Source organism: Zymoseptoria tritici, chromosome 5 (assembly GCF_000219625.1).
Source record: "Zymoseptoria tritici IPO323 chromosome 5, whole genome shotgun sequence".
NCBI lineage: Eukaryota > Fungi > Ascomycota > Dothideomycetes > Mycosphaerellales > Mycosphaerellaceae > Zymoseptoria > Zymoseptoria tritici.
In genome coordinates, this window is record NC_018214.1 from 176,408 (window position 1) to 194,573 (window position 18,166).

At 49.6% G+C, this 18,166-nt stretch overlaps 3 protein-coding genes across 3 annotated transcripts; all 3 read left to right on the top strand.

Annotated features, from left to right (window-relative positions):
* Positions 1-7,438: 7,438 nt before the first annotated feature.
* MYCGRDRAFT_58581 (uncharacterized protein) lies at positions 7,439-10,555 on the top strand (the record flags this gene model as incomplete). Its single annotated transcript, XM_003851981.1, has 4 exons — positions 7,439-8,201; positions 8,251-8,836; positions 8,936-10,189; positions 10,325-10,555. Coding segments are annotated over 4 exons (2,460 nt in total), but the record flags the coding sequence as incomplete, so codon positions are not given.
* Positions 10,556-12,334: 1,779 nt separating this feature from the next.
* MYCGRDRAFT_104341 (uncharacterized protein) lies at positions 12,335-12,925 on the top strand (the record flags this gene model as incomplete). The annotated part of the gene is made up of 1 exon (XM_003851982.1): positions 12,335-12,925. A coding segment is annotated over one exon (438 nt), but the record flags the coding sequence as incomplete, so codon positions are not given.
* MYCGRDRAFT_24549 (uncharacterized protein) lies at positions 12,913-14,106 on the top strand (the record flags this gene model as incomplete). The annotated part of the gene is made up of 1 exon (XM_003851983.1): positions 12,913-14,106. A coding segment is annotated over one exon (1,194 nt), but the record flags the coding sequence as incomplete, so codon positions are not given.
* Between the last annotated feature and the right edge of the window lie 4,060 nt (positions 14,107-18,166).

Below are 18,166 nucleotides of genomic sequence, written 5' to 3' on the forward strand. Positions count from 1 at the left end.
CTAACGCCTTAGAATTAGTTAGCTATTTTATCTATAGTATAATAAAAGCGTAATTCTTGTAGCTGCGTATATAGAAGATTAGGATACAGCGGTTAACGACTCGACGTAGCAGGCTAATGTCCGCATATTTAACAGCCCGGCTAAGTATATAATACGTCTCGATAATATACAGGAATCGGACATAGTTTCTCCGCTCTTCGTTTCTATCGATCCGGGTAGCTGCCTTTTTAGTCGCCTTTGCCTTCTTCCCCTACTGCTTCTTCGAAGAGTACGAATTCTTTGCCTTCTAGGTGTCAGCTTTAATAGTATCGGGTTCTAGGCGACGAGTAGATAGCGAGAACACCTTCTCGTACACCTTTCCGACTAGACCTATAAAGCCGTCGGCTAATAGCGCCTAGATGTAGTTGGATATAATATGCCTCTTAGGAACTACCGGGTCGATTTCTTTGTATACGAATGCTAGTACCCTTGTATTAAAGCTGTCGAGTGTTAGTCGTTCTAGGTAGCTATGCGGCGCGTGAAATAATAGACATATCTTCCGCTCTATTATCTCCCGGTATACTAAGAGTAACGATTTAGCCTAGCAGCCCTCTCTGCTGTTAAAATTGTTCTCGATTGCCTATATTAGACACATCTTAAGGAAGAAGAGCCTAGGCAATAGCAGTACCTATTACATGCGGTTAAAATCGTCCTTATTCTCCCGGGACTCCTTTAGCTATATCCGCATGTTGCTTATAGAGAGCTGATTGCCGTACATTAGTAGAATATACCTAGAGGGGTTATACGCACTACCTATAAAGTCCTCGACCAGCCGTCGAACATGCAGAACGTCGTCCTTAGCACGTTCTCCGTCTATAGGTAGTCGATTTCGAGTACTAGGGGGCTAGTCTCGACTAGTAGGAGGCGGATTCCGTAGCGTAGGAAGGCGGTTCTACGAGGTAGGCGGCTAGTATTATAAGCTAGGAGGCTAACTCTATAAGGTAGGCGGCTAGTACTATAAGCTAGGAGGCTAACTCTGCAAGGTAGGCGGCTAATATTGCGAGCTAGGAGGGCAGCTTTGCGAGGTAGGCGGCTGATATTGTGAGCTAGGAGGGCAGCTTTGCAAGGTAGGCGGCTAATATTGCGAGGAGGGGGGCTGAATTTGTGTGCCGGGACGATGGTTATTAGCTACAGGCGACTAATTTAGAGGAGCGGACACTTAGGTCTGCCTAGTAGAGGGCTAGGTCTAAGTAGTAGGAGGGCGTTCGTAGCAGTCGAAATCACTAGGGCGGCAGATCCAGTCCGCGTTCTATCCTTTAACGGCCTGTTCGTACAATTCCCTAAGCTTAAGTTGCTCCTTTAGTATATTCTCTATAACGTTATAAGTGCCTTCGGTCGTACCCTCTTGTTCGTAGATTAGATTTATAGTAGTACTAATAGTTTTCTACTTTACTATACGATTAAAAGCCGGGAATTAAGGGAAGCCCTTTACTTTAGTCTAGTCGATGCTGTTAGGGTTAGCTTCGCTACCGGTAGCGGTATCTCTACTAATACTAGGGTCCTAGCTAACATTCTTCTTCTTCTTCGGTTTCTTTTTTAAAACAGAATTGTTAGATTCGACACCGAATGCCTATACAACGTCGGCTAGATATACCCTTACTATAGCGCTTACGATTAAGTAGAGTAAGATTACCTTCTACTAAGCGTCGTGCCGGTTGCCCGGGCTATCTAGGATATCTTGTAGCTAAAGCGGCCTGTCCTCTCGGAATAGTTCTTTCTTTAGGCCTAAGCATAGCACCTCGATGCTCTTAAACTATTTTGCGGTAGTAACATGTTTTAGGACGTCCCGCCTACCGAAGCTATACTAGCCGACGCGGGCAAAGTAGTCTAGGTTGTCGAATATACTATAGGTAAGGTTAGACCGGCCGAATGCCTTAATACGACCGGCAGCTAGGTCGTAGAGCATCCGGTTGTAACAGTATATACTCTTCGGGTATCCGCATATACCTAGTCTAGCTAGGACCGCAAGAACGCGACGTTTAACACCTTAACTCTGTAGGTATACTCCTAACTGCATAGCGAACTAGTTCCCGGATCGAGGATGTCTTATGCGCAGAAGCATACTAGAAATAAGACTAATGCAGCGGAGCATTAACTTAGAGAGATCCTAAGTTGCCGGCAAGCCTAAGAGCTCCTTTACGAGAGCCTAAATAGATAGGACGTACTAACCTATAGCTGCTACCGCGTCTCTGTAATCTAGTTCTTCTGCGGGCAGTTTTCTATCCTAAGACCCGAATTCCTATATAGACTTAGCAATAGAACCTATACGTGCTAATATTGCTTACCTTCCGTCCCTTTAGATCCTCGAGCTCTTTCGCTAGACTCGCAGTACTTAGCTACTTACTATTAGACATATATAGTGCAATACACTCTACTACTTTATCCTCCTACAGAATCCATACTAACTTTGCCGCCCTAGTAGCCGCCCGCTCGCCCTAGTTAGGTATGTTCTATTCTTTCTTAGTTATTACATAAAGCGTTAGGAAGTCCTCGAACGACAGGTGCTGCCCGCGAATAGTCTGTAGTATGAAGTCTACTTTCTCGCGAGCGGACTTCGAGTCGCTATGCTAGTTGTTCCCTCTCTTCCTCCTAGTCGGCTTAGGTTTCGTCTGCTAGCTAGCTTTAGTCGTAGGTAGCGGCGAGCCCTCGGGCGAATTAGATAGCGACTAGGGGGCAGGTAGACGAGGACTACGCATACGGCGAGAACTAGAAGCTAACTGTTATTAATCTATATTATAAGATATTAATATTAACTTAGCTTAAGATAAGGTTAACGACAGTGTTAACTAATGTTAACTAAGAGCCTAGTAGCTAAAAATACACTTATAACTTAGCATTCTTAGCAAAACAAACCACCTAGCGCCGACTACCTCTTCTCTCTATTTAGCTTATCTACATAACTATTAATCTACCTAAGTCGATGCCGCTAATAAACCCCGTTTACGACCCGCTTCCTACCTTAAGATGTTTCCGTAGTTATAGGCGACTAGGCTACTTCGGAGGATGCTAGAGAAACAGGAGTAGGCGCACGAGAGCCTCGACGATTAGGATCTAATTCTATGCCGAATCTACGCACTAGCGAGGCTCGGGCGACAATAGGACTAGAAGCCGCGCTCTTGCCCTTCCGAGAGCCTACCGCCGTAGGGCTAGGAACTACCGTAGGAGGTAGAGGCTAGGCGCTAGCAGATAGGCCGGGAGTAGGCAGAGGAGGAGCTTTCGCCTTCCCTCGGCGGCGCTTAGAACTAGTAACGACTAAGGAGGTAGGCGATACCGGGGAGGGTATACAAGCAAGGACCGAACGAGCACTACTAGTAGTAAAGGCGACAATACGAGGGTCCGGAGCACTAGCAGACCTTACTTCCTAAGAGGCTGCGAAACAATCCCGTTCTCGACTAGAAGAGGCCTCTTCTCGTCGGAGCCGCTAGCGCTAGCGCTCCTCCTAGCGCTCCCTCTCCCGACCCTCGCGCTTAGTCGTAAGCTCCTATAGCCGCTAGGCTTTAATAGACTCTACGACCTTACGTAGGGTCGACAACTGCAGTGCTAGCATGTCGCACAACTTAGAAGAGACTACGAAGTCGACACCTACACAGAGTCCCTAGATCCGGCTATAGCTAAAATTAGGTAGCGCGTCCTCCACACCGTACACTTTAGCGAGGTAGTTAACTATATACGAAGGCAGTAGAGACCCAGGAACTCCCGGAAAGATAGCGTTGCTATAGTATAACTAAGCGGCTCCGGACTCCTATTTAATTAGACTATCGCGGATCGACTTAAGGTATAGCCGGGTAATGCTTGCTGCCGTACAAGTACCTAGATTAGTTGCCTATTCGAGCATATAATCCGAAGGCAGAGCGGACGCCGGCGAGCAGATATCGTAATAGACACGTCCTACTACCGGCCTAGGTACCTCGGAAAACAACTTAAGTGCCGCAACGCGGCGACAAGACGGTAGAAAGGACGTACTGCTTAGCGGACAAGCGTTAACAAACTTCTAGACATATCTATCTATCTTGTCGCGCTTCTGCTAATTTGTTAGTTTACCCTTCTTTTTCTTTGATTAGCTAACCTAAAGAGGCTTATCGACATCTAAACTAGCGTCTAACAGGCAATCTATGTTAGCGTTAGAGCTCGTAGGCGTTACGGTATCGTCGTCTACTTAGCTCTGCTATCTTATAGGGACCTAAGAGTCTAGCGGCCTTTGCACAACCCAATTACTAAGCATTTACAGATTATATAGGAACGTAAACGAACTAGCTCCCTATTTTCGACTATCTCGGACTACGCGGCTAGCACGCTAGATAATAGTACGCATAGTGCCGTTTATAGCTAGTCGGTACTGCATAATACGTTTAATATTAGGTAAGTTAACCCCTAGGCTAAGCGCCTTAGTAGCTAGAAGGATGCGGATGCGGGAGTTGGGCTTCTAGAACTCTCGGATAACATTTGCCTAAGTCCTCCTTACGGTCCTGCTATAGTAAGTCCTTACAAGCTGGTATACTTCGTCCGAACTTAGCTAACTAGGATACCTTACTTAGATATAGGCCCGGAGACTAGCAGCAGCAGCATAGATGCCGGCATAGCTATTAATAAAGACGACCGTCTTCTCTACGCTCTAAGGTCTAGTAACGCCGTCCGGGCCGACTAGGTCTACGAGCAGATACTAAAGCGCCTGCTAGTTCGTTAGCATCCCGTCCGGAATAGCACAATACCGCATCGATATCTCTAGCCGATCGATCGGATCGCAAATAAGCTAAGTGTCCAGGTCGAACCCGGCCGCCTCCTAACATTTGAGCAGAGTAGACGCATTAAGTATTGCAGAGCAGCCGTAAAACTTCACCTACTTGTGAAGTATAGTCCGGAGGTTCTTTAGCTAGGTATACTATTTCCGGAATCCTCCTCCCTTAATGCCCTACTAGTAGACGAGATAAAACTTATCGTAGACGAGTATTCCTAGCCTTTTCCGCATGTCGGTTCTTATTATAAGCTTCCGGAACTAGGACTATATAGCTATCTCTAGAGACAATATTAAGTAGGTGCACCTGCTAGAATACAGGAGTTTCTAGTTGTTTGTTTGTTTGTTTGTTTGTTTGTTCCATTTACGTCCTTTCGGAGTCCAAGACTATGTAGGACGGCCTTGCCCTAGAGGCAAGGCAGTAGATCTATTTACAATTAAATTCTTTCGGTATTCTTTAACCTTAGGGGAAACCCCGTGCCTAAGGCAGGACCTACAAGCAGAATCTGCCGAAGGACTTTAAAACAGCGCAAGACAAAGGAAATCAAACGAGTGTTGCAGCCCAAGGCTGCAGAATTTTCGCGCCAAGCTTTTGCAGAATTTTCAGCGGATCCTTCCGCTTCGTATATACGCTGCGAATTCGAAAGAGATGCAGCGCAAGGCAATGCAGCGCAAGGCGATGCAGCGCAAAGGCGCAAAAAGCAGCTGTCCAACTCGCTGCCTTCTCTTGTCCTTAATATGCCTTTGTGGTATCGTAGTAGTAGTTCTATCTACGACAACGTAGGTTAATTGTAGAGTTGTAGATTCCACCGAGTTCTAGCTCTTTAAAGTGTATGTATGCTTCCTTTCGAGGGCGACGACGTCTCTAGGGACATGCGATTTCGATTCGGATTTCGAGGAGGTGCGCGTATAGGATAGAGTGGACTGCTTCTTCTCGTTCGTAACGTAGAGGGCTGTTCGTACGAATCGTGCCGTTGTTCTGTAGCTTGTATTTCGAGGCGGATTTCGAGAAGGATTTCGGGCGGATTTCGAGAGGTTTTCGAGGAGGTTTCTTCCAGACTGTCTTGGTTTCCCTTCCGAGGAAGGTACTTACGACGGCCACCGCGTGAAGGTGCAGTCTGTTCGGCCGTCAGTTTCTAGTTGTCCGCCGTAGTACTAGCCTTCGTATTATGTGTTAGTGCAACTAGCTTGCCTCCTATACCTTCGATCCTTTTAAACTGTTCCCTGCTAATCTAGTTTAAGGGCAAGATTAGGATCGACATCTTGTTACAGATAATAGGCTACACCTAGAAGACGAGGCTCTTGCCTACAGACGTAGTAGCGATCTAGATAAGATCTCGGTTGTTAAACAGCAGCTAGTAGAGTGCCCGGACCTATAGCGGGCGAGCGTAGTAGGGAAGGAGGAGTCGCACTGCCTACTAAACTAAATGCATCTGCTAAGCGGTAGTTATAGGTAGCCCGCTATCGATAGGGACAGGCTCGTCGATCGCCTAGTTAATTGTATTGCGTACCTAAAGAAACGCCCGCCGGCGCGATAGCATAAATAGACTGCTAACTATGTCTTTAGGTATCTCGAGGGTTAGCTTGCCGTTAGCGCCTACCGGATTAAGCTAGGTAGAACGCACGGCTTCCGGGTTAGTGTTTTGCTATTATGCATTATGTAGCGCCTAAAGTACGACCTTCTCTATGCCTGTGTTGTTAACCTCTACTAGTATACGCAATAGAGCGGCGGTTATCTTAGCTACCTATTCGCGTCGCTTGGCGAAATAGATCCTTATATCCCCTCTACCTAGGACCTTCTATATAGACAAATCTTCCTTAGACGCCTTAACGGATGCTTGTAGACTACCCTAAAGCCCTCCTATATCGTTAAAGTTACTAGGTACGTCCGAAAGCCCGCTATTACTACTATCGTCGTCGCCTAGGCACCTATTAAACTAGTCGAGCAGGGCAGCTATACGCTCGATATCTATACTAGGAGACTACTCTTACGATCGATTTTCCTCGACGACCGACGTCCCTATACTGTTCTTATCTTGTCCGGTACTGCTAGCACTAAAGCTGCTCGAGATATCGCTAGCGCAAGATCGGGGATTAGCGACCTTTAGTTATCTACAGCAGGCCTTTAGGGGAGCTATTAGAGAATCGGGGACTATAACTTTGCAGAGGGAGCGCGTATAGTTCTAGTAGATATAGTTTTGTTAGTATTAGTCGCTAACTGCGACCTCTAATAGAGCTCGCGTCCTACTATATAAACGCGTCGTTAAGATGCGAGGTACGCGAGCTCTATTAGAGGTCGCTACTAAGGAGGTATAGACAAATAGATAGCAGGAGGTTGTTTAGCAAGTCTAGTTGTACAAAGTTATAGTATCCGAAATTTGAATATTATACCTAGTGTCGCTGTCGTCGCTACTAGCCGTTATTAATGCTACACTGTATGTTAGTAGTGTTTACATACTAATACTGCGCTCTATTACGAAAAAAGCGCGTCTGGACCCTTAGACTACCTACAGTAGGGCCAGCTGCTTGCAGCTAATAGGCCCGTTAAGCGAGGTGGTCTGAGCGCCTGAGACTAAAGCTGAACGGGACAAAGAAGTGGAGCTCCATCGGCGAACATTCACCGTTGACGCCAGCAATCTGCACCTCATCTACACGGGAGCCCAAGACTTCACTCAATCGTTACTGCTTGGCTTACAAACGACACTTCCTTCCGAATGACGGGATCCTTCACCTCTAACAAACATTCGCTCTCTACACCTCTCATCACTCTCGTGACCACGCCCTTCATTCACCGTGAACGAATCCACCACTCCACCAACTCGATGCGAGCTTCCACGCGGCCTGTGATGACCACGATCCTTCGAGGTCCAATTGGAAGGGCTGCGGTCTGAGCTTCCGACCTTTCTCTGAGCACACGCGGTGCTTACTCGACACTCTTCCCCAATCGTTTCTACATCGAACGCATATGAGCGAAACCGAGGGCCACTTCAGAAAGAGCTAGCCAAGTCAGAAAGAACTTCGCAACACAGATCGCGCACATCATGATCACACGGACACGAATGGCCTTGCTGGTCTTCTTCACCTTTCTAGCATGCCTCCGATCATCGCTTGCGCAAACAAGCCCAGTGTCGACAGATAAAGACGGAAACAGATACGTTCAATACACCGGCGAGGATGGCCCTGTGCTGCTGGCAGACAATCGCCGCCCATCGCTCTACACGGCAGATTTTGGTGACTGCATGGGAGGAAGCACCATCAACGTCACTCGGTTCGATGCGTCGTACTACAAGGACAACATGACGGTGCTCTTCCATCTTGCGGGAGAGACTGGCGTGAAGAGCGATGTGGTTATGCTGTACATTGGAGTCTTTGCGTATGGCGAGAATCGATTCGATCTCGTCTTTGATCCGTGTAATGCGAATATTGCAAGGTATGTTGTCGAAGCACTCTAGTACCTGCCATGCTGATCTCAATCCCAGCCTGTGTCCGATGAACGGCACCGTACCGATCGAAGCAAGTGGAATCATTCCAGTATCGCAGGAAGACGTCGCTGGAATTCCTCCCATCGCTCTCTCGATTCCCGACTTTGAAGGCGAGGCCATTCTTCGCATCTTCTCCAACACTACCCGTCAACAAATCGCATGCTATACAGCCGTTGTCACAAACGGCAACTCCTTCAGTCATCCCGCTGCGGTCGGGTCGGTTCTCGGCATCTTCACATTCGTTGCAATGATTGCATCTTTCGCTACGGCAATCTACGGAACGGCCGTCCCGACGATGAGACTTCACTACGCTCACTCGCTGTCCGTCGGAGTGGTCTTCGCAGTCTGGCATCATATCTTCTTCACCGGCGCTCTTTCTGTCAACTGGCCGTCCGTCTTGGTGGCATGGTGGAGCAACTTTGCGTGGAGTGGTGGCATGATCTACAGTTCGACCATGCAGGACAGCATTAACAAGTTGATTGGCAACAACATTGGCAATACATCGCATGTGGGAGCTGCCCAGACTGGTGGAGACAATACGGATGTTGGAGGTGGATTCGACACGAGTCTGCTGTACAAGAGAGTGGTGACTTGGGGATCGAATCATCCAATGGTGGGCGATATTGCATCCAAGATCTTCGACCGCGACTCCGGCATCGTCACCAAACGCGATATCGTGCAGCGAACGCTGGAAGCCCGCCAGGCACCAATGTCTGGTGGGTCGACTCTCGGCACTGCAGAACAGGGCTACCATTGGTACGGAGACCCGGTGCCTGAAGGACTGCCTCTGCCTGGAAACTTCTCCGGGTTCGCCGGCACTCTCGGACAAGAAGGCATTCGGGCGAGCAATGCTTTCATGACTGGTTTCCTCTGGTTCATCATTCTGTTGGTGATATTGATTGCCGCTGTAATTGCCTTCAAGTGGTCACTGGAAGGTCTGGTCCGCTATAAGAAAATCAAGCAAGACAGACTTCAATTCTTTCGGGACCACTGGCTCGGCTTCACTGCTGTCATCACACTGCGCATTTGCTACATTGCGTTCTTCGCGATGTTGTTCCTCAGCATCTTCCAGTTCTCGTACGAGTCGTCGAGTGGCGTCAAGGCCATCGCCGGGATCGTCTTTATCGTTTTCTTCGCCGGCATGCTGGGCGTCGCTAGTTACGCATACTGGTATCGGAGACATACCGTGGATTTTGAATCTCGTCCACAATTCGAGCGTAAGACGCTTCTGGGCAAGATTCCTTGGTTTGGTTTCAAAGACGCACCGCTTCAGCCCAGCCGTGGCGACGCCGTCGCGCATGATGGCAACTCAAACATGGACGAGTCAGCCGCCAAGCCGCGCTTCTGGAAGCGTCTCAGCACAGGACCTGCTCTCGTACATACCACAGTGAACAGCATACATGACGACGAAGACTACACTCGCAAATTCGGCTGGCTCGCCGCTCGATTTCGCCGTACACGCTGGTGGTTCTTTGCATTCTGGCTGTGCTACGAATTTCTCCGTGCCATCTTCTATGGCGGTGCGTCCGGATTCGCTCGAGCTCAGGTCTTTGGTCTTCTTGTCATTGAAATCGTTGCGGCGGGCTTCATCATCTGGATGCGACCATTTGAAGGCCAGCGACTGAATCTTCTGGTTGTTTATGCGTTGAGCTTCAGCAAGGTTATTACTGTCGGTCTTTCCGCTGCATTTGACGTGGAGTTCAATTTGCCACGTATTGCCACGACGGCACTGGGCATAATCATAATTGTCGTGCAGGGCATACTTACCATCCTCACAATGATCGCCATCGTCGTCGGATCCGTCAGCTCCTACATGTCCCTCACCCGAAACCAGGAAGGCGACGACTTCCGGCCGAAAAAGTGGGCGGGCATCCGCGAGAAGTACTTCAACCACCTGGACAAATCCGTCAAGGACCTTCCCGGCGAATCTCGCAAAGTGAAGAAGGAACGCAAAAAGCAAGAGAAGCTGGCCAAGAAGCTGGCCAAAACCCGACCGTCATTCGACCCGGAGGCAGATCCTGAAAAGGTCGGCTTTACTGTCCGTTCCATTCGCCGCAACCCCAAAATCGAGGACGAAGATGAAATTTTCGTAAACGAAGTCAATCCGTCCACTTTTGACATCCCGATCAATATCTCGACGACAACTTTGCCTCAACCTTCAGCCACCCCGATTCCTTCCGGCAGCCGGCCAGCCAGTCGTCCCGTCTCCCGCGCTCCAAGTGTGCGTAGCGTGAGCTCCGGTAATTTGCCCTTCGGGGCAAGGGCTCATCGGATGAGTTGGAGTATGCGAGACTTTCAACAGCAGCAGGAGCTCGACGCAGAGTATGCTGGACCAGCCAGTCAAGTCTCGGCGGAAGACTTGAAGAGCATGCCAAAGGCTCTACCTAAAGACGTTGTTGATAGAGACCGTGCCCTGCAGGAGAGGGACAGCACGCTGAGCATCCGAAGCTCCAGAATCAGAGTGAAGAAGCGAATGAGTCGTGGCGCGGAGGTCGAGCCATCAGTCGACGGCGCCACCGCTAATGCCGAGGAGAGCGACACTGCGCTCGACATTGCTTCTCCTATGTCGTCCGTCACACACCTCCCGATCTCCGCCGTTCCGCCGCCGACGATGCGTCCTCGCGCGGGCACGGGTGGTTCAACGAGGAATGTGTCTTCAGGTCTCCTACTCCCTGTTGCAGGATTGGGACCGAGTGCTAGTCATAGCGCCGGATTGGCGAGTCGAAGTAATTCGATGAGAGCGAGGAGTGGGAGTGGGAGTGCAGGAGGGTATGGATTGGTGGTTGAGGAGGAAGAGGAAGAGGAGGAGGAGGATAGAGGGGTCACGCCGGTGAAGGACGGGTTGAAGAGGAAGAGTGGTGTTTTGATGCCGCAGGTTGAGGAGGGGGAGGAGTGGTTTCAGCCGATGGGGAAGGGTGAGGGGATGGAGGTGAAGGGGAAGGGGAAGGAGAGGGTTGTTGAGGAGTGAAGGTTGCGGAGGTAGTGGATAGAGGAGGAGTGCATGCAATGGGAGTTTGGGTCGATGAGATGGGTTGGTGCATTGCGGTGCAGTGTGCACATTTGTGGTGTTTGGGAGAGCGGGATGGCATTTTCCAACGGCTTTATGGGTATATGAATGAATGATATCTTTCAACTGTGTTTGCGACAGGATGATTTGGCAACGCGGTCTTCGATCGAGGTCCTCATCTCCCGGACTCGCTTTGGATGTTAATCGAGGTCGTCGTCGTTCGGATCTTCCTGGATACGGTGCCATCTTCTTTACGGCTCTTTCTGCTCAATTGATGATATCCGTACGCATGGCACTTTATCCACAGGGAGAGCGTTCGGTAAGTCTCCGGGGTCCAAAACCTGCCGACGTGGCTTGGGCGAATTCCTCCAGATCTTGCCGAACTCCATCCCTTCGCATCATCATCATCATCATCATCATCAGCATGCACGAACCCCTTTGGGCTTCTATCGACACGGAGTCTCCACGAGACTTCGATGTCGTCCGTTGAACGACAGGAGACTACCTAGGTAGCGTGATCCTGCTGCTATTTCAGTTTACCGAGATTGGAGCCACGAAAAGCTTGGTTGAGAGGGCGCCCGAAAATTCGGGGGACCAAAAAACGACATCCGCTGGTCTCGAACTTTTCTCCTTTTCTCCCATCTACGACATCGAATGTGCATCACAATCTCAAATGGCCGCGACGCTTTCTCAAGCATCTCGCCCCAGGATCACAGCGTCGGTCATGACTGGCAAACCATTTCTTCCCCCACATATATCCCTTCTCCTTTCTTTTCCCCCATCGAAGGATCAGCACAAACGCCTCCCGCATCTAGTGCCATGGCGTGACTGGCGTGACTGGCGTCGGCTCCGGCCACTCACACGCGAAAGACGACCAACGCGGATCTGCTTCCTACGAACCATTCTCAGCCTTGCGTCCTATCAGAAACGGCGGACGCAACTTTCTGCTGAGAACGGTTGTTGGAGGACTCGCGGCCTGGACGATGGCTTACATTTGCGTATACGGAGATCTTCTTGTTGCGTCTTCTTTGCCTCCTTCTCTACCCATTCTTTTCAGCGTTCCCCCTACTAGTAATTCCATCTCACAGCATCTGCTGCGTTTCCTTCCGCGACCACGAGAACGTCGTCCCAGCAGGACAGTCATGCATTGAACTTGCCATACACTTTGAGAACGGCATTTTTCTTCATACCATCTCCAGACCTCGACGGTCTTCCTTGCCATCAAAATGTTGGCGCCCACTCGTTACAGAGCTTCATTTCTTCTCCTTGCATTTCCCTTCATATTCTTCATACTTTTCTACACACATCGCGAGTCTCTGCTTTCAGTACAGGAGCTCCTTCACACGAAACCAAGCCCGAATGAGCCGCCGGCCGCTCATTACGACTCTGCCTTCATTCATGAGTCCAAGCTTGAAGGCACACGACCAGATCACTCTTCTTTACCTGTCGTCAACCCCGTTCCGATACTCTTCGATGAATCGAGGGCTCCTCCACCCATATACACAGCTCCGGTAGCGCCCTCAGCTTCAGACTCCTCACCTGACCCTCACACCCAACCCTCCAACTCCCTACCACATACCACCCTCTCCCCCTCCACTCCCTCTCCCTCCCCGGCCTTCGACTCTACCTCCCCACCCTGCCTCGCTCTCTCCCCTCTCGCCCAAGACACGGTCATAATCCTCAAAACCGGCTCCACCGAAATCGCCTCCAAATTCCCCATCCACACAACCACCACTCTCCGCTGCTACCCTCACTCCCTCATCTTCTCCGACCACGCCGAAAACTTCCACAACGCCACCATCCTCGACGCCCTCGCCTCCGTCTCCCCAGCCATTCAAGCCACACACCCGGACTTCCACCTCTGGCGGCGTCTGAAACAGAACGGCAGAGAAGCCCTCGATGGGTCTGAACTCGCTGGACCAGGGGGTATGGCCGACCCCAACGGCACCGGCCACGCCTCCAACCCCGGCTGGAAACTCGACAAATGGAAATTCCTCCCCATGCTCGCCGCAACCTACACCCTCCACCCTTCCAAAAAATGGTACATCTTCCTCGAAACAGACACCTACCTCTTCTTCCAATCCGCCCTCTCCCACCTCTCCTCCCTCCCCAATCCATCAAAAGAAAAATTCTACATGGGCGCCGACACCCTCATCGGCGACACGCACTTCACCCACGGCGGGTCCGGATTCGCCATCTCCCACGCCGCCATGTCCGCCGTCGTGGAATTGTACCAGTCCGAACAAGCGCATTGGGAACTCGTGACGGATAATCACTGGGCGGGGGACGCGGTGCTGGGTCTCGCGATGGCGAAAGCGGGGGTCAGCGTGATGGGGGCGGCGCCGACGTGGCAGGGACGGGGGATTGGGGATGTGGAGTTTGGAGAGGAAGAGGGGAAGGGACGGTGGTGTGCGCCGACGGTGTCGTTTCATCATTTGAGCGCGGACGAGGTGCGGGAGATGTGGGAGTTTGAGCAGAAGTGGATTTTGAGCACGAAGGGGGATATGGGCAGGGGGATGAGATGGCGGGATGTCTATCAAGAATATGTCTTACCGCGTGTCTCCGATCGCCGGCAAGGCTGGGAGAATACTTCCCCTTCTTCACCTGGTTCGCAGGAGACGACGGGCATCCAGGACCTCGCAGCTTGCGCCCGCCTCTGCGAGCAAGACGGGTCGTGCGTGCAGTATACTTTCATCCCGACCACAGGGAGGCCGATCGAGGGGAGGCTGATTGAGGGGAGGTGTTTAACGAGTCCATCCCCACGACTAGGCAGTGCGAAGGAAGGGAGTCAGGCGGGATGGATGAAGAGTCGCATGGAGGCATTTGCGGGGACGATGCCGAGATGTGAGGGTGAGATTTTGTGGCCGGGGACGCAGAAGTGGAGGGAGGCGTTGATGATGAAGTAAGGGCTGCGGGGTCATGGTGTTGGCAAACAGCATAGCGTAGCATTTAGACAGCATGGAAGGAGGACGGTATAGCAGATGGAGATGTATCACACATCTTCTCGCACATCTGCTCCGCCCTGCGTCCTTCTCCTCTTCGCCTTGATCGTCATTCCCCCTACTGTCGTGCCTTCCTAGCATGGACAGACTTACGAAATGAGGAAATCCGTCGACGACCTCTATAGCAGTGGCTCGTGGGATGGCCCGTTTCATACCGCTGTTTTCCAACTAGTAGAATAAGCAGCAGCCAATAGTGCTGCTAGAAGAAGGTGTCGAGAGGATTCCAGGCTTATTTCGAAGCGTGCCGCCCATCATGCAGCCAAACCGCGACTCTCATCAGCCTGCTGTGGACCTCGTCATTTGCACGACACTGGCCAGATTTCGCGACGAGATGCTCGTTTCCTTTTGCAAACCTAATCTTGCCTCGCTTGTCTGGGGCAAGTCGCTGCAAAGACCGAGTATATAAGGTAGCTACGCTCAACGGAACTTTGTTGCCTCTCCCAATCGACATCACGATCACAATGGCAGGAATACGGCGTCGGTGCGGAGCGACAGACTTCATTCCTCATCGCAACATAAGGTCCTATTCCCTTCCAGTCCACCACTACTCCCTATCGCCCTTCCAAGCAGTCTGCACGCCCTTTTTTATCAATTACCATCCTCCAACTTGTCTATCTAGGAACATTTGGCCGTCCCATTTTTTTGACTCCGACGTTTCCGGCGCGGGGGGCGCCTAGGCTTACGCTTAATGGGGACATTTCGTGCGACAGTGAATATCCGCCCCGGGCAGATTGCAGCGACATTGCCAGAACACCACTCGGTCGTAGCAATAGTTGCCATTACCGAAGGGTTGGTTGATAGGCAGGTTGATGCAAGCGAGTTTCCCGTCGGCGCCGGTGTAGTAGCAGACGTTTTTGAAGCTGTCGCAGTGTTTGGCCACGACGGTGACCGCGGTGAGGAGGAGGAGGAGGAGGAGGGTGGCTGTGAGTATGGTTGAGGCTAGGGATGGAGATGGCTTCATCGTGGAGGGGATGCGAGTGTGTGCTGCCTCGAGGTTGGTTACTCTGGAGTTTCGGTCGGGGCGGTGTGGAGCTGCCTGATAATCTTGAGATGAGAGTGCTTTGTTGCTCTTGAGAAATCGTTGGATTGACGCTTAGCCAGCGGTAGAGTTGCGAGCTGATGGTGCTGCTGGGGTGTATATATGTGCACTAGTCTCCTCTCTTGCAGAGCGGTATTCGTGGGTGTATATGTAGCGTTACACCTCCCTATACCTCGATCATCAAGGTCGTCTTTGCAGCGAGTATCTCCGTGTCTTGTATAGTTCTTAAGCCTTGTCATGTTGGGAGACATTGAGCTTGTTGGCGTGGAGGGCGTTAGATCCGGGATTGTTTCTAATCAACCTATGGAAACCAATTCATTTAGTTCTACTAATGAGGACAGCGTCCTCCATTAGATCCAAAGCAGTTCATCGCCAATCCAAGTAGATTCAAGTCCCAAATGTCTCACAATGTGAAACATTGCCCATATTCGACGACTACCTTGATGTTCTATTGCAAACTCAATCTCCCGTCGCTTGGACACGTCGTTGCATTGATCGAATCGAAGTTGGAGGACTGAAAGACCCTCCATTGGTCGATATCTGGATGGATAGACGAGTTCTGTACCTGAAGCAGGGATCAGTATCAGCCCTCTTGAGAATGATGCCACTGTCCCCCAAAGAGTGTCGCCAAAGCATGAGTCCGCATCTGTCCCCGGTCGTCGACTGAATTATCTTTCAGCGTAAGCACTGGCTCCTGCGGGCCCAAGCAGAGCTGCGGTATGCAAGTCTCCGACCTGTTTTGTACACACAGGAATGGCCCCGGAAGGTTCCCACCAAGGTATATCCTGCCTCTGGCGAGACGGAATTGAAGAGAAGTTAGGAACCATTTCATGCTTTGACGACAGTTCCTGTGCGGAGAACTTCACGGTATTCTTGCGTGTTGCAATCAGTACACTTTCGTGGTTGGTAGTGATGCTCTAACGTTCAAGAAGTAGCTCCCGTGTGCCATCCAACTCAAGGGCGTCGTTGAGCAAGAACTTGAAGTTCTTCGCTGGATGCCTGAGGCTTAAATTTTAGACCGCTTAGTCATCATCGGATTGGATTGGGTTTTGTGTTGTGATTGGACTTAAGCTGAGTAGAAGAAGACCTCTGATTAGCAGGTATATATTGTTATGCAGAGAGAATCTTAAGTGTGAGATTCTTACTTTAGCTATCTGTGTGTAGGAATGCCTTAGCACTAGTTACGTGCACTTTACTAATAGTTAGTCTAATAATCTACAACACTCCCCTATTAGCAGCTGCATTATTACAAGCTGTCTGTTACCTAAATATAGCAGGTATTTACCTACTACGTAGCTAATGCTCGGCTTTAGCTTGTTAAAAAGTATCTTCTTCTAGCTTTTTTATTCCTCTACTTTATAATCTACACCTCTTATCTATTTAGCTAATTTATTAGCTAATCTATTATCTATCCCTTATAGCTATTAATAATATAATCTATATTATTAGCTATAGCTTCTAGAAGAAGAGTAGCTTTCTCTGTCTATAGGAAAACCTTCTAGTAAGTTATTAATAAAGCAAGAGCTATTAGTAGTAGAGATCTCCTATAGATTTACAAAGATAGTTCTATAGCATATTAGACTATATATTAACTTATTAGAGGAGAGATAAATAGATACTATAATAGAGTAAATGTTAAGGCTTAGGGTCCCTTCTCTTTTGTAGCTTGCTTTAATAGGTTTATAGCTAAGCTTAATAAGGATCTCCTTACTACAGACCTTATTAATATAGTAATAGAGGAGCTATATAACCTAAGGGAGTAGGCCTTCCTAGTAGAAAACTACCCTAGTCTAATAACTCCTAATCCTTAGGGATTTGTGTTATACTATAACTAGACTCCTCTTAGCTAAATGTTAAGCTCTAATAAGGCAGAGATAAAGTAGTAGTTAGTAGTATAGCATCCTGTGTATTGTTTGTTTGTTTGTTTGTTTGTTTGTTCCATTTACGTCCTGTATGAGTCTATGACTATGTAGGACGGCTGTCTCGCGACAGCAGTCTATCTATGTACAATCGTTGTTCTCTCGTATCTCTTGACCTTAGGGAAAGACCCGTGCCTAGGATAGTAGCAAGCTAGTATCGAAGGACTTTAAAGAAAGACAAATAAGGAAAAGTAAAAGTAAAAGGAGTGTAGGCTAGACGGTCTCGTCTTCGCCTCTTGCTAGGTGCCAGGACCTAGAAGCAATCTTTGTGTCCGAGAGAAAGGTAGTAAGGTGTTTCCGGAGTTCCTTATCTTCTACTATTTCTAGCAGAGATTGTGCTTGTCGTAGCGGTAGTGGCCTAAATACATCGTAGATAGGGCAGCTACATACGAGGTGTTCTGCTGTTTCTCGTCGTCCGCAAGGGCAGTCTGGCGTCGTTGCGTGTCCAAAGCGATAGAGATAGGACTTTAGGTATCCGTGTCCTAATAGGATAGTATAGAAGGCACTAGTTAAAGCACGTCTTCCTCCTATTCTATGTTTTCCTGGCGAGCTCCATGGAAATCGACTAAGGTAGCTATTTGTATTCCTAGGTACCTTATTAATCTCCCGTTGTCTTGCTATTTCGTATCGGGTTTTCCAGACGCTAAAGAGATCGTCTTTTGCGTAGTTAGCCCTCTCGTGTTCTACGAAATGCTTGTATTGTCGGAGTCGATAACAGAGTAGTTGTATCTGTGTTCTCTGTCGTTTTTGCGGAAGTATCTCTCTCGAGTCCTCGTGTTGGACTTCTCGCGTATTAGAAGGCGCGCTTTGGATAGCGAGTCTTACGGGGTGGTTTTCGGGTAGCTTTGCTGCGCGTAGAGAGTATAAAATTGACTGTCTCTCTAGGCGTAGATCCGGGGGGAAGAGATTTGACTCTACTTCGGACGGGACGTTTGGGGCGGTACGG